At 28.5% G+C, this 15783-nt stretch overlaps 2 protein-coding genes across 3 annotated transcripts; both read left to right on the forward strand.

Moving 5' to 3' along the window:
- The first annotated feature begins 59 nt into the window (after positions 1–59).
- On the forward strand, positions 60–5518 carry LOC123269190 (E3 ubiquitin-protein ligase RNF8-like). Its single transcript, XM_044734781.1, has 4 exons — positions 60–355; positions 1020–1890; positions 1990–2370; positions 5356–5518. The coding sequence occupies exons 1-4, from the start codon at positions 236–238 to the stop codon at positions 5418–5420; spliced, it is 1437 nt and encodes a 478-aa protein (XP_044590716.1). The 5' UTR covers positions 60–235; the 3' UTR covers positions 5421–5518.
- A 2142-nt stretch (positions 5519–7660) lies between these two features.
- On the forward strand, positions 7661–15535 carry LOC123263546 (protogenin-like). 2 transcript variants are annotated; one of them, XM_044726409.1, is made up of 20 exons: positions 7661–8254; positions 8892–9157; positions 9593–9734; positions 10842–10998; positions 11067–11135; positions 11226–11452; positions 11536–11681; positions 11761–11923; positions 12007–12291; positions 12449–12613; positions 12715–12906; positions 12981–13165; positions 13257–13398; positions 13484–13582; positions 13652–13805; positions 13904–14037; positions 14125–14490; positions 14569–14846; positions 14926–15030; positions 15092–15535. In XM_044726409.1, the coding sequence occupies exons 1-20, from the start codon at positions 8185–8187 to the stop codon at positions 15284–15286; spliced, it is 3540 nt and encodes a 1179-aa protein (XP_044582344.1). In that variant the 5' UTR covers positions 7661–8184; the 3' UTR covers positions 15287–15535. The 2 variants fall into 2 exon arrangements, with proteins under 2 accessions (XP_044582344.1, XP_044582352.1); XM_044726417.1 differs by having other exon boundaries at positions 11761–11920.
- Positions 15536–15783: the final 248 nt, after the last annotated feature.

The raw sequence follows: 15783 nt of genomic DNA on the forward strand, positions 1-15783 counted from the left end.
GACAATAAACAATTGATCTGCATGTAGCGACAACTATAATTTTAGCTGGTTGTTGTTTTTAAGAGCAAAGCGTCAAATGTCAACAAACACAATCACGTGTGATAAAATAACATGCGTTTGTTTATTAATATTTAACAACTTTAAACATTTTATCAAATTTTAATAACAAAAACATAATAGTGATCTTCTTATTAATAATTGTAGCATTTCATAAACAATATTTTCTATAAAGAAAATGGATTCTTCAACATCTAATGACGATGATAACAAAATAGAAGCCGAAAATATGATTGTTTTGGTTAAATGTGACAAAGAAAATCCTGAATTAAGTGATATTTATGTCAATAAAAATAATGTAAGTAAAATTTAAATTTTATAAATTAAAATACTAAGAAAAAAAGTTGTTGCATTTAATAAATTCTTGCCTATATCCAACAGCGAGTCATTAATTCAATTTATATCAGAAACGTAAGACACTATTGCAGACAGTTGACAGTTTGTGTATTTAAAGAAAAAAAAAATTAGACAAATGATTCGTAAATAACATTAAAATAGTCTTAGGTACAAATTTTTATTTGTTATCATTGTCTCTTATAATATACAAGTATTAAAAATAATAGAAATTTATTGGTGTCTATTTGATGCTGTCAATACCATGAAAATAAAATATGTTGACTTAAGAATCACTTAAGCTAAATTTTCTGAGCTCATATCATAAAGAATTTTTTTTTTTTGCCAGAATCAACTTTTTTTTTTTTATTTTTATAACTGGCAAAATTATTTTTTGACACAAGTTTATTGCTTATATTTTAAAATGATCTTGAACTGACAGACATAAATATTGTTGGATTTTTATTGAAAATTGATTGTATAAAATTAAAAACGTGCATATTTTTTCAAGTATTTTTTTTTTTCGTAATTAATTGCTCTAAAAAAGAATAAAAAATTATTAACTAATTATTAATAGCAATTTCTAATATCTGAATATGTAATTTAAAAAAAAACGAATAATTTTTTAGTATAGAATTGGCAGAGGACGAGATTGCAATTTTCATATTCTTGATGTTCTGATTTCAAGAAATCATTGCATTCTTACATTTAACAAAGAGACTGAAGAATGGAGTATAACAAACTTGAGTTCAACTGGAACAACATTGAATGATAATGTTCTAGATAAAGATAAACCTTATGTTATTCATATAGGTGACTTTATCCAATTTTCTGTTTCTCATAAATTTAAGTTTTATGTAAAAGAATTCATTGAAAATGGACCTGTTAAGAAAAAGCAACGTATTGATGAATCTGTTTTTAATGAAGAAATTAAAAGACAGAAAGCTTTCGCCGAGGAACAAGAACTCAAGAGAAAGGAATTAGAAGAACAACTTGTTAACAGGCAGAAAGAACAAGAAGATTTAAAAGCACGTCTAGATGAAATAATGAAAACCAAACACGAAGCAGAAGGAAAAAGTGAAGAGCAAAATGGATTGATAAAACAACTCGAAGATAAAATAAAAGCTGGTAATGAGGTTGAAACACAGTTGCAACAAAATTATACTCAACTTTTGAGTACTGTTGAAGCGCAAAAACAACAATTTGAACAGTTATTAAATGCTGAAAGAGCTAAATGGCAACAAACATTGGATATGACCAAACAAGAAAAGGAGGATATGGAGAGAAAAATGTTGGGAGATATGGCGGCGTGGAGACTTAAACAAAATGCTGAGTGGACCACAGTGGTTGATGAGTTAGTAAAGAAAGAAAAAGACATACAACAAAAATTGGTTGTCGAAAAAGCTTCCCTTGAGCAAAGATTACAAGAAGCTGAAAGAGCTTTGCAAGAAAAAACAGCTCTTGCTGAACAGTTGCAACATACAGTACAAAATCAACAAGGTGAATATATTTTTATACCTTTTTGTAATTAATTATTGAATTACTTATCAATAACTAATTTTTATAATAATAATAATAATTGTCATTTTTCATTTTTAGTAATTGTTGTTGAAGTGGCATCAAGTGGAGGACTAGGAGAATCTTTAGATACTATTGATCTAACTAAAGATGATGTCCGACCGGGTTCTTCTAAAGACAATGCAGTAGTTGATAAAGTTGGAAGCATTTTAGATGATCAATTAACATGTCAAATATGCTCAGAACTTTTTGTAACAGCTGTTACTTTGTTATGTTCTCATACATATTGTCAGTATTGTATATCTATGTGGATGAAAAAAAAACGTGAGTGTCCAATTTGTCGTGCAGAAATTACAACTATGTCAAGATCGTTGGCATTGGATAATTTTATTGAACAAATGATTGATGAATTGTCTACGCACCACAAGGAACGAAGAAGAGAGTTAGTTAATCAACACAAAGGTATAAACCAAAGGTTTTTTTTTTTTGAAGTTATACTTCTTTTGGCGCGTTAAGCAAAAATGATGAGGGTAAATTTTTACGATGCGCGCGCACACCGTCACGAAAAACCGACACCCTGAAGTTAGCTACTCAACATTTTAGTTTTTTAAAAAAAAAAAAAAAAAAAAAAAAAGTTACCAACAAAATAAAAATAAGTACATCTATGTATGTTTGCGTGAGAACTGGCAACTGTATTCACGATATTTCATATAAGTATATATTTTTAACTTCCCGCTAAGAAAATTAAAAATTTGTAATAATAGAAAGTTATTGATTTCGGTCCAATTTTCAAAAATCGAGTTTTCATCGGATGTCCACGTTTTAAGGTTCCAGGAAGCCATTCTGATTATTCCCGTCGAGGTGTCCGGCTGTTTGTGTGTGTCAATAAATTTTTGTCGTACGGTTTCTCAAAAACGAATCAAACGATTGAGTTCTACGATACATCATTCAAAAGGGTCTATCAAAATGCAGATCTGATTAGAATTAAGAGTTAATTCATCAAGCCATTCCGAAGAAATTTAAAAAAAAATTTGAATTTTTTTTTTTTTTTAAATAACTCCAAAGCGTGCGAAAAAATCATAAAAAAACTATGTATTCATTTTTTGTTCTTAAAAAACTGCGTCGAATGCTTTTTTGAAAATAAAAATCGAACGACGCATTCAAAAGTTATTTATAGTTCTTTAAAAATTCGTAAAATTTTGTTTTTTGGTATTTTTTTATGATATCTTCGAGATCTTTCAACCAATCAATATAAACCTGTAAATTTTCTTATTGTGCTTTAAAAACTGCGTCGAATGCTTTTTTAAAAAGGAAATCGAACAATACATTCAAAAGTTATCGTTGATTAATAAATACATTTTGAGCTCTTCGAGCTCAAAATGTGAAAAACTGTGCTTTAAGCTTGAAAAGCTCAATTATTAATTAAAAAACACATTTTTAAGGTGCTTGAAATGCAAATTTAGCAGGAAGTTCTAGGGTTGGCCTGCACGGTCAACCGATTTCCAGATTTCTTTAATTATGTACACGGAAAGAAAATTGAAGGAGTTTTTACTATTTTACTATTGTAATTTTTACTAAATAAAATAGTAACGGTGGACTATACTTCTCATTTAGTAATTTTTACGATCTACTATTGTAAATTTTATCCAACAAATAAGACTAGCAAGAGTCGTAAAAAGTCGAATACTATAGAGCAAATTATACAATATGTGTTTGTGAACTTTACAATTCAACTATTGTAAAAATTCACAGTTGGTTTTTTTAAAAGAAATATTAGGGAGGGAGAGAGATAGAAGGTTGGACTAATTGGTACCTGTACAGTAATCGAAAAAAGAAACCGACATTTTCGTGCTATCTGGGAATCGAACCTAGAACTCTGTCTTGGCAGCCAGAGACTCTCCCTTTACGCTATCCGAGGTAAACTAAGACGAATCCACAGATTCGGTAGAATCTGGCGCCAAGTTCCGTTCAAATCCGTTGTAAACGGAGCGCCAGACTACCGAGTGTGTTTACTGTAAGCAGAACGGTATTTCGAGGTTGCAAAATTTTATTTAATTCGACGGTACTTCTTGTTCCTAAATTTTATATTATAACAGTAATTCATACTTTATTTTACTGATATCAATTAATTATATTAAATTATAACCTTTAATTTACTTGAAATTATTAAATTTTATCAGCACAAACTATAGCAAGCTCAAAAATTTCGATCCTGACTTTTTTTCGATGTAAAAAGTGACATGCCACAGACTAAGTAATTCGAAAATGCATGGTAATCCTCCAATAGATGGGAAACTACAGTTAAAAAAATAAATTTCACAGCTTGCATCTACACCCGCCAGGGTGCGCTGCAATTATTTTTACATAAACTGTAGCTTCAAGGGGATAATTTGCTATAAAAAATGCAGCCAACTTGAGATTTAAGTTAGTACTAATTGCAAATTTTTATTATAATCACAAAAAATACTGAAATCCGAACAAAAACAGTTTCACTGTAAAAAAATCGCGCCGTCCACGTTCATAAGACTATTAAGAAAAAAAAATTTTTTTTTTTCTTTACAAAAAGATATAAAATAGAAAAATTAAAAAATCCAAGTAACCGATATGATTGTATATGATTTTCGGAAATTAAAAAAAATTTTGTTGTAAATTTAAAAATTAAGACAACAATTTTGGAACGTATTTAGTGTGTGTGGTTGCAAAATATTTTACTTTTAATGAAATTCGTAAAATCTATTTACTAGGACTTTAAAAAAATTGAAACACACAATGACGCACACTAAATACGTTCCAAAATTTTTTTCTTAATTTTTAAATTTACAACAAAATTTTTTTTAATTTCCGAAAATCATATACAATCATATCGGTTACTTGGATTTTTTAATTTTTCTATTTTATATCTTTTTGTAAAGAAAAAAAAAAATTTTTTTTTCTTAATAGTCTTATGAACGTGGACTTGGCGCGATTTTTTTACAGTGAAACTGTTTTTGTTCGGATATCCTTTAACATTTACATAAACTCAAAGTCTAGCGCTGTGCACGGCCATCACTCATACTAATTGAGAAACATTCCAATTCTCTTCTAAAATATTTGACAATTAATACTAATAAAAGTATAGTCCAGCTTTACAATAGTTGTATCGTAAATTCTCCCAGAAATTTTTTCCCGTGTAGAAATAATTTTTTTATGATATTTAAATAAACTTTATTTAACTAGATAATGCGTTATAATAAAACTTTCAATGTTTTAAATACTTTTTTTTCTATTATAAGTGTCGTTTTTTCTACAAACGTAGGATAACGCGATAGATAAAATATTTAGAAAGATTTTTATCTTGTTACACCAAAGAAGTATAACTTCTATTGTGCGTACATAAGTACACACACACACACTTTTTTTTTAATTGTTTTATTATAATCGATCTGCTAAACTAATGTTTATTTTCAGCTGCTTGTCGTGCGATGGGTATTGGAGTCATCAAGCATAGGAAGAAAGGAGTACATAAACGTTAATAAACAAAACGAATCTCAAGACAAAATCAAAGAGTTTTCTATTTTGATATTATAGTTGAGCCAATTAAGTACAATCAACAATAATCAGTTTATTTGATAAATTGTTTTTTATTATCTATTAAATAATTTGATTTTGTCCATAATTATTTAAAATATTCAATTCATAAGTTGTCCGTAAAAATATTTGAACGTTTGTTAGTTGAATTCTAAACATTAATTTCTTCTATTTGTGAAATAAATGCAATATTGTTTTTTTCTTCATTTTAATAATTTAACTTGAAAATTCGGTTTCTAATACATGTTGATAATACGTTTATCATAATTTCATTACTAATTTTGCTCTCATAAGTGTCATAATCATAATCATTACGTATCTGTCTTAATTTCATGTAAAACAAAAAATTTCTTTTTGTTAAAATATGTAAAAGCATATTATATTTATTGAGATTAATAAATATATCTTTAGTTATATTTTTCTGCTTTTTTTTTTTTTTATCTATTTTATTGTTTAGTATTTATTATTGTATTATAAGTTTGAATTAAATTTTAAGTTGAAACACTATTTCCAAGCAAGTATAAAACTGCTAAAAAATTAATTGCAAATTTACAAACAATTTTATTTCATAATGAAAATATTCAAATTTTATTTTAAGGAAAATATTACTTAACTAATTACCATTTAGTTTACTAAAAATATTCCAAAAATTCATAAACGCACTAAAAATGAAAAAGCATTAAAAATAAAAAAAAGAAAAATAATTTTTATGAAAAAATATAAACATGAGTAATTGACATATTTTTAACTGAAAACTGATAAATAACGAAAGCAAGAAAGAATTAGCAACAGCATAAACAAAACATTTACGTAGAACTCTAAGAAAATATACGATATTAAAATTTAATTTTAAAACTAAAAAAAATTCTTTAACAAACATAATATTGATGAAAATTTTGTTTTTAATTTTTTAAAAAGAAAACGATAGCTTTAATTTTTTAATGATTAAGTCAAACAGTGATAAAACATGATCTTGAATTTAACAGACATCTAAAAGTTTTTTATATTTTTAACTTCCCGCTAAGAAAATTGAAAATTTTCAAAAGTTGGGAAGTTATTGGTTTCACCCCGTTTTTCGAAAATCGAGTTTTCAACGGATGTTGACGTTTTGGGGTCCTAGGAAGCTTCCCCGAATGTTTCCGCGATGATGTCCGTATGTGTGTGTGTGTGTGTGTGTGTGTGTGTGTGTGTGTGTGTGTGTGTGTGTGTGTGTGGCCGTATGTAAACCTCTCATAACTTTTGAACGGCTTGACCGATTTGATAGCGGTTGGTGTCATTCGAAAGGGCTTGACCAAACTTAGATTTTGAATACAATTTGGACCGATTCGAACCGGTAGGTTTTGAAAAATCTCAAAAAAACTACAAAAAAAATTTTTTTCAAATGTGGTTTTTTTGGAATAACTTTTAACATTAAAAAACCACGTCGATCGCCGCTAGCCCGGTCAAAATCGGTTGATTCGTTCGTGAGTTATCATTGTCGAAAAAAATATTTTTTTTGAATTACATCGAAATTCCTACTTCGATCGATTAAAACTTGAAAATTCTCTATGAGACTTGAAAAACTGCGTCGAATGCCACCAACCGCGTGAAAATCGGTTTATTCTTTCAAAATAGTGTTTTATTAAATGTTTGCCAGGTTTTTGAGCTCGGAGAGCTCAAAATGACACGAAAATTACATTTTTGAGCTCGAAGAGCTCAAAAACATAGTAAGTGAAATTTTGAGCGCTTAAGTATGAAATTAGCGGGAAGTTGCAGGGATGGCCTGTAGGGTCAACCGTTTTTCTAATTTATTTAACAATTAATTTATAATGAAAAATATTTAGCAAAAAAAAATCCACATGTGAAAATAAAAAAAAATTAAAAGTGCGAATTTTTTAAAATATTTTTTTTATAATAATTGATGGGCTATAAAAATTCCAAAAATTGTCAGTTGTCTGTTAATTTCCGTATCATGGTAAAACAATTATCGCAAAATGCGTAAGATGGATTAAAATTTTCAAATATCCTTTCTATTGCCGCTAAAATCTCTAACGTATAGAGGTACAGAAGGGATTTCGCGATATGAGCGCTTATGTTGGCGAATATGCGAGAACGATAAAAGAACAAGTCGCTTAGCACGAAGCAAAGAGGGGAAAGAGGTGAGAGATGCGCGATCGCGTGTGATTGTAAAGACTATATACAACTCTACGACTTGTTTTAGTTACATTATACACGGAAACGTGAGTCGTTGCGGTGAATGTGTATCTCTGGGTTTCGCGCGTGTCTTTATCACATACTCACGTGTAATATTTAAAATAATAACATCGTCACGTAACAGGATTAAATAAAAAATCTGAGGACATTATTTATCCGAGAACAAATGTATAAATGTATTTATTGAAATACATTAAATGAGAATCGAGAATGTTATGTAGAGAGGCGTGATTGTCGCGTTAGTGGTCCGCGGGGCGAGTGTTTGGTGAACGGAACGGCGAGTTAGAGTCTCGCGAGTTGCAAAGTCGCGATACAAGCAACGGCAACGAGTGAGGCTAATATATATATATTTAAATGGTTAAATAAAAAAAAGCATCGTCACAACTAGTGTCGGTGATGTCAAACATGCGGCGTAAATTATCACGAGATATTGTGATAAAGGTGTGGAGTTTCAGTGTCCTTTTGAGCAAAATTCGTTAGTATTATTATAATTAGGGTGCCAATGAGCCCAGATTTATGGCGGCGCGGGTGCTTTTGTTCGGCATCTTGTTTACGGAAGTAGTGCTCGAGCCCGTTTGCGCCGCAGGTGGGTTTTTAGTCACGTTTTAGCTTTTTTTATTTCTACTTTTAATATTTATTTATGCAATGCCGCTTCTTTTTCACTGACAAATATTTTATTATTTTGTTTTAGGTCATTTTTTGGAGTGATTATTTATTTAATTTCAGTGTTTGTTGCCATCCATGTGATGTGTAATTTATTTTTTTGGGGCAGGTTATTTTTTGCGTCACGCACCCGCGATCGATAGCGTGATGGTGACAACCTGTCATTCAAACAATGAATTTTTTTTCGATATATATTTATCAGACGTTTTCTGATTTATACTTATGTTTCCATGAATACGTCTGGTCTTTACTTGTACTAATTTTTATCATTATTATTATTCTTTCTTTTTTTTTAATTCTATTTTATTAACCAGCATTGAATTATTTACCTTTGTTATACTTTTGGTCAATGTATTTCTTACTTGTAATTCCATAAAATTAAACTGGTAATAAACAGTTTTATGAAAAAGTTAATAGAATGAGTACATTGTTACGGTCAAAAAAAATTTTTTTAATTCATCGGTCATTTACCTTTACTTGGTTATTTGTCCAAAAGAATTATTTATCATTAATTTTAACAGCTTTTATTTATCCGATATTCATGTGATTATTTTTTTCAGGTGGTAAGGGAGCTGATAACAATTTAAACGGCCATAAAAATGGATCTAAGAGAGATGGGCTGAATTTTAATTTAAATAAAAGTACAAGTCAAAATTTGCGAATTGAGCCAGGCGGATTGATTGTGCTAGGAAAGAAAGGTGTTACCTTAAATTGTTTACCTGGCAATAATCATGATGTATCTTGGCTTTACAATGGTGAATCAGCACCACCATGTGGAGTTGCACGATGCGGAATTCTCGATAACGGCTCACTTCATTTTTATAAGGTTCATATTTTTATCCTTGCTTAGAATGTTAAGAATAAGACTATTATTGATTATTAAGTGATTATTAATAAGGCTATTATTGATTAAAATTTAATATTAGTAACTACATTGATATACAGACGTGATATCAATATTTATACAATTTTTAATCTCATGATTTTTCTAAATTTATTTGGGTTCACTTAGGCTCCTGGAGATTTAAATAATTAATAATTTGGTTTAATTTTCTATAGTGAAGTTTTAATACCTTGCTTTACAGTTACATGATTTCATTGTCATACAGATTTATTTTACACAAATAAATAAGTAAAAAGTAAAATTTTCATAAGCCTAAATAAACACCAAAAAATCATAATATAAAATTGTAGTAAAGTTCTTTATTTATTTTAGAAATTACATTTATCATTTTATTTATTATAAATCATTTTCCAACAGAAACAAAATTTACAATTGGCACAAAAATCCAGTGGACGAAATGAAACAATTGATATGTCTAAAAAACATGAATATCGTTGTATTGGACGAACTGTTTCTGGAGGATTTTTACGTTCTTCGCCGGTTTTTATACAAATTGCTGGTATAGTTAATCAAATATAATTAATATAATTTATTGATTGTTCTAGGCATATTTAGTCCTATATCTCCGAGAGTTTGATTTTAACCATATTCGGTTTGGTTGATTACTTTTTCCTTTAAGTATTGCCGAATTTATTTTTATCCATAGTTATCAGACCTCAAGTTAAACTTTTAAAAGAATTATTCATTTGCTTGAGTCAGATAGAAAAAAAAAAGAAAAAAAATGTTATTTATAATTTCAATTGATACATTTTTAACGCACTTAAAATTTAGTAAACTAGATTTTTTACTGTTGAAAATGATATAGGTTTTAAAACCGTACATCATAAAATAAATTATCATGCAATTAATTACAATTAGCATTTTGTTTAAGTGAGCTTGGGAGGTATGTATCATTTCTAAACTAAAAAAACTGTGAAGACTAAAGATTAAAGAGCACAATTATTTTAACTGTATATCTTTGTATGGATCGTGTAGTATCACTTGGGTTCTATGCACGTTAATGCCCGTGTTTCGGATTTATGACGTTTCTATAGTTTATTATTCTCGGTATAAGTCTTCCACTTAAGGAGTCGTAAAATCTAATCCTGCTTCAAGGATATGCATCCACACACTAAATGTTACAACGCTAACGTATTCTACAATTTTTATACGCAAATTATGCTAAAATAAAGTAAAATAGTCTTTGAGGCCTTAGAAATAAATTTATATTATGTAATTTATAAATTCAATAACTATTTATAGTTATGTAAATTCTTATCGATAAATTATTATTATTTAAGAGAATAATTGTCAATAATTTTCGTGAGATATATTCTGAATCCAAAATAAAAATATAACTCTAAATGTTAATCTGATTTAAACAGAAAATGAAATTTTGTAAAATCGAGACTAATTTAATTAAACTATGTATATAGTATGTCTCCATTAATTTGGACTTTAATTACGAGAAAGAATCTAAAAAATAAAATTAAACTTCAAGTGTTAATAAGTAAAAAAATTGAAGTGAATAAGAGCCAAATTGAAAATGGTTAAATCAAAACTTGAGTTACTTGAGGGAGAATGTTGCATTATTGTAACTTGCACTTATTAACATTGTTATTTTCAGATCTTTCATATACTTTTAAGAAATCTCCTATCAACGTTACGGTACACGAGGGAGAAATTACAAGATTATCTTGTTTGATTGATAGTTTACCGTATCCTCCAAATATTACTTGGCAACATGATGGAAAACCTCTACTTTCAGATCGCAATAATACTAAGTATGTCTCATTTTATTATTTGTAATTAAATTTATAAATAAAAATAATTAACTAACGATTTTTGGTAGATATATTATGGTACCACCAGGTGTTCTTTATATAACTGCAACAAAACAGTCTGATACTGGTTTATATAGGTAAAATTATCTATGTCTATATATTTTTATTTTTGTAATTAATTTTTAATTTAATTTTAAAATTATTAATTGATTTCATGTTTGTTTTAGGTGTATAGCTACAAATGATTTTATAAAGAAAACTAAAAAAAGCAGAGAAGCTAAACTGACTGTTATTCCAAAACTTAAATTACAAGAATTAAACATTCCAGTTTCATTATTCCCTCAAACTTTTTATAATTATACTTTAGTTAAAGGATCAAATCTTTCTCTCGTTTGTGCAGTATCTGGTAATCCATTATTATTTCTAAAGTGGTCATTAGTACCACATCGTTCAGGTACTAAAAAATTATTTTCTGATTTAAATAACTAAATAAATTATTCTTTGATTTTATTAATAATATGTGTATTGACATTTAAGATGGAGCTAATTCAGCGCAATCTCGCATTCTTTTTAATTCTACTACCGGTATCAGTGTACTTGAATTAAAAAACGTCAGCATTTTTCATGCTGGTACTTATCTGTGTTCCTTAGAAAATGCTGCTAGTGGAGTTATGGAGATTCAGGTACATCTTGTAGTAATATTAAAATAGTTTATTTATTAAGTTATTTAATTACTCTACTAAAATATGTTGTTTATTTCAGAATATAACTGTTGATGTAACAGTTCCTCCAACATTTATTAAAAAACCTTCGAATCAAAATTGTCCTAATGGTAAAACGGCTAGATTTGAATGTCAAGCTGAAGGAGTGCCTACTCCAAAAATATATTGGCTTAAAGATGCAAAAAATATTACGATTAATGGTGGTACATTGAACAAAAAAAATATATTGTCATTATTTTTTAATGTGGAATAACAATTAAAACTTATTATTTTATTTTTAACTTAGGACGAAAAACGATTTATATAAAGGAAAATAATAAGGTTGAATTAGCGATATCTGCTACAGTACCATCTGATTCTGGTGATTACCAATGTGTAGCTGTAAATTCAGCTGGAGAAATCTGGGCCGCTGGTCGGTTACAAGTTAATGCATCTCACAATAGTCCGGCTGCACCAACTAAATTAACATGTCATACACCATCACCGGTTAAAATCTCGATTTCATGGACTCCGCCAGAGTCTTTACCACCGTCGAGTATTACTGCGTATACCGTTCATTACAGTCCTGAAGGTATATTAATCATTCAGATTTTTTAAGTCAAATGAGATATTTATATTTCAATGATTCTAATTTGCAATGAATTTAATTTAATATAACAGAACATTATAATATTGATGATTTAAGAATGTTGAATAAAAAAAATTTTTATTGATTGATAAATTTAAAGGAGGCGGTAAAGAAGAAGTTTCACCTGAGCCGGGAAATTCTACAACAGTTGAAGTAACAAAACTTCTTGAACCATACACAAATTATTCATTTTATGTGCGTGTATGGAACAATAATGGGGCTAGTGATCAATCTGCTACAATTGTATGTGCTACGGCGCCAAGTGGTTAGTGTTTAGAAAAAAATTTTAACATTTCTTATAAAAAACTATGTATTAATACCACTCGTTTTTGTAAAAATTAATGTTATTGATATATTTTTGTGTAGTTCCCAAAACGGCGCCTAAAGTTATGGTAGATGTATTGAGTAGTACAAAATTAAATATAACTTGGCAACCTTTGACTAAAAAAGAGGCAAGAGGTGTTGTTATTGAATATAAAATTCAATGGAGGCTTCATGAACACCCTTCGTACCGAGTAATTTTTGTTTCAGCTAATGTTGAACATCATTTATTGACAAGTAATATATTTTTCTATTTATAAGTATAAGTAATTTGAATTTATTGTTAATGTATGGATCCATTTCTGCAATAGATTTACTACCTGGGGCACAATATGACTTACGAGTTTTAGCACGAACGGAAAAAGGGTGGCCAAATATCAGTGAATCTCTTCTAGGATGGAACACAGTTGTTATGCCTACTATTGATACGGATAATTACAATATCAGAAATGTTTTGGATGTTGAAATAATCAATATGAATGCTTCTCACTTGAAGGTTTGATAATTTGTTAAAAAATTGCATATTTTAAAACTTATTAATTAGGCATTTATGATTTATAATGTTTTCAATCAAATTATTATAACAGATGAAATGGCAAGTGAAAGAGGCTACTTTTGATACATTTAAATTTGATTCATGGCAAATTTATTGTGAATCTGTAAATGGTGATAAATTATTTACTGCTCTATTGGACAAAAATTCTACAGAATACATGTTTACGAATCTCGGTAAATGAAATATTGGATTATTATTATTATTAATTATTTTATTAATACAATTTAAAAATAACCGAACAACATTTTTGTTATATAGAACCAAATATTTCTTATACGGTGGGTTTATGTATTGTAACTAAAGGCGTATCGAGTGATTGCATACTTAAAATTATTAAATCGATTCAATATGATTCAGGTGAATATCAAAATTAGTTTGCTTTAAAAATTGTGAGGTAGATAAATTAATAATTAATTTTATCTCTAGGTAATACTCCTGTAGCTTTAGAGGCTAATCCATTATCACCATCATCAATCCAATTAACTTGGGCTGTAGTAAGTAAAACTAGTGTAGATAAATACGAAGTTTGTTATGAACTAGTGCAGTATCCAGATTCTAATTTCTCTAAATGTATTTTTGTGTGAGTATATCATTTAATAAGTTATTTTTTTTTAACATTAATAATTACATTTATTTATGGATATAAATAAATATATTTAAATTAAAATTTTACTATAGGAATGATACCAAAGCAATTATTGGTGAACTCGAAGCATTTACGCTGTACCGATTTAAGGTGCGATCGTTGCAAAAAGATTTAAATAATAGTAGTCAGTTTAGTGAGAGCATTGAGTGTTACACCAGTGAAGATGGTTAGTAATTATTTTCGATAAAAATAGTATATTGTTTATTTTAAGAAATTAATCTAAAATTATCAAATTAATATTTTGAATTTTTAGTTCCTGGTAAGCCTGAGGAAGTGCAAGTTTTTCAAAATGGTACAAAAATACGTGTGGTTTGGAAAGAGCCAAGCAAAACAAATGGAATAATTTTAACGTATTTTATATCTTATTATTCATCGGATTTAGTAAATTCAACGTTAACTTGGGGTAATATGACTGTACCTGGAAACAAAACTTCTGTAGTTTTACCTGATTTGCCATTAGGAGGACGTTATTATATTATGGTACAAGCAGCAACTAAAGCTGGATATGGAAGACGTTCTGATCCAATTTATATATTTTTGGGTGTTAGTATGTCTAAAACTTCGACTTCATCGGATAAACAAAAACCTCCTGCAAAATCTAAACCGGATCAAAGTCTTGGTATATTTTAAATTATAAATTACTGTTTTATATTACTAAGAAACAATTACGTTTATTGAATTATTCTTCACATTATAGGTATTATATTGGGTGTGGGTATAAGTATCTGCTTCATAATGATAAGCTTATGTAGCATTTATTGTCGAAAAAAATGGGAGCACTCGCGATCGCTCAGAGAAAGTGCTCAACCATTTAAAAATCGTATTTTTTCAAGAAATAGTACTACCTGTTGTGTTGAACAGTCTTCAACGTCAGTAAGTCAGCAAGTAAATAATCGGATAGGTTGTAATGAAATTGAATTGGCAGTACTATGTCCATCATCGCCGACATCAGTGAACCCACAATTGGATTCAAAGGTAAATCATAAATAATTAGAATTTTTGCGTTTATTTCAAATAACAAATAATTATATTTATTTAAATATATATTCGAAAGGGTGTACTGTCAAATGGTGTAGAAATAGGAGCTAAAGAGCCACTTTTGACGTCTTGGAATTCAAATGAAGAAAATCGAGATCTGCATATTACGGAAAACATACAAGTAATTATTTTTAAATTAATTGATTTTTTCTGATATTAAAATTATTTTATTTTTTTTTTAGTACAAACAAAGTAATAGTCCTGTGTTAAAAAACCAGTTGGGATCCGAACAAGATTTGAACATCACAGAATTAACAACAATAGACTGTACTCTAAATAGCAGTACGAATAGTTTGAATAACAACCTCGGTTGTCCAACGTCGTCTCCAAAGAAAATTACACCACCAGTAATTCCAGTCTTGGAGCCAAATGGATGAACTTATTTTGTACTACACGTAGCTCAAACAACTAAAACACCAATACACAATAACAACATTTACTAAAGCTGTAAGAAATAGTGAGGTAGGTTCAAAACTGTTACAGAAAAATAATTTTTATTACACTAAATTTACTTATCTGATAAAAATTACAAATTATGAATTGAGAATGAAAGATTAATAAGGAAATATGATTCTTTGATCAATAGTAATCTAATCAAAAAAATTATTAAGCATAATATAAAGAAATTCGTTTCGTATATTTAATGGTTATATAATGCCTCGATTTATGAAAAATCACCTGATGTAAAGAATCATTTATTCATGCGTATAGAGAGTATCATAGTTTTTTATAAAAAGAAAAATAAGAAAAAAAAAAAATCATTCGAAAATTGAAAATTCCATCTGAAATTGCTTATGGTTGTTATTAACCGTGTAAATATAAGTATAAATATATAAATATATATTATATAGGTATTCTTATCAAAAAAAAAAAA

Source organism: Cotesia glomerata, linkage group LG1 (assembly GCF_020080835.1).
Source record: "Cotesia glomerata isolate CgM1 linkage group LG1, MPM_Cglom_v2.3, whole genome shotgun sequence".
Lineage (NCBI taxonomy): Eukaryota > Metazoa > Arthropoda > Insecta > Hymenoptera > Braconidae > Cotesia > Cotesia glomerata.

Bases quoted from the DNA above. Each gene is read 5' to 3' on its own strand.
- LOC123269190 (XM_044734781.1), top strand. From the start codon at position 236: ATGGATTCTTCAACATCTAATGACGATGATAACAAAATAGAAGCCGAA. The intron at 356-1,019 runs GTAAGTAAAATT...ATAATTTTTTAG, and splicing joins TTTATGTCAATAAAAATAAT to TATAGAATTGGCAGAGGACG. The intron at 1,891-1,989 runs GTGAATATATTT...TTTCATTTTTAG, and splicing joins TACAGTACAAAATCAACAAG to TAATTGTTGTTGAAGTGGCA.
- LOC123263546 (XM_044726409.1), top strand. From the start codon at position 8,185: ATGGCGGCGCGGGTGCTTTTGTTCGGCATCTTGTTTACGGAAGTAGTG. The intron at 12,292-12,448 runs GTATATTAATCA...ATAAATTTAAAG, and splicing joins CGTTCATTACAGTCCTGAAG to GAGGCGGTAAAGAAGAAGTT. The intron at 13,806-13,903 runs GTGAGTATATCA...ATTTTACTATAG, and splicing joins TTCTCTAAATGTATTTTTGT to GAATGATACCAAAGCAATTA.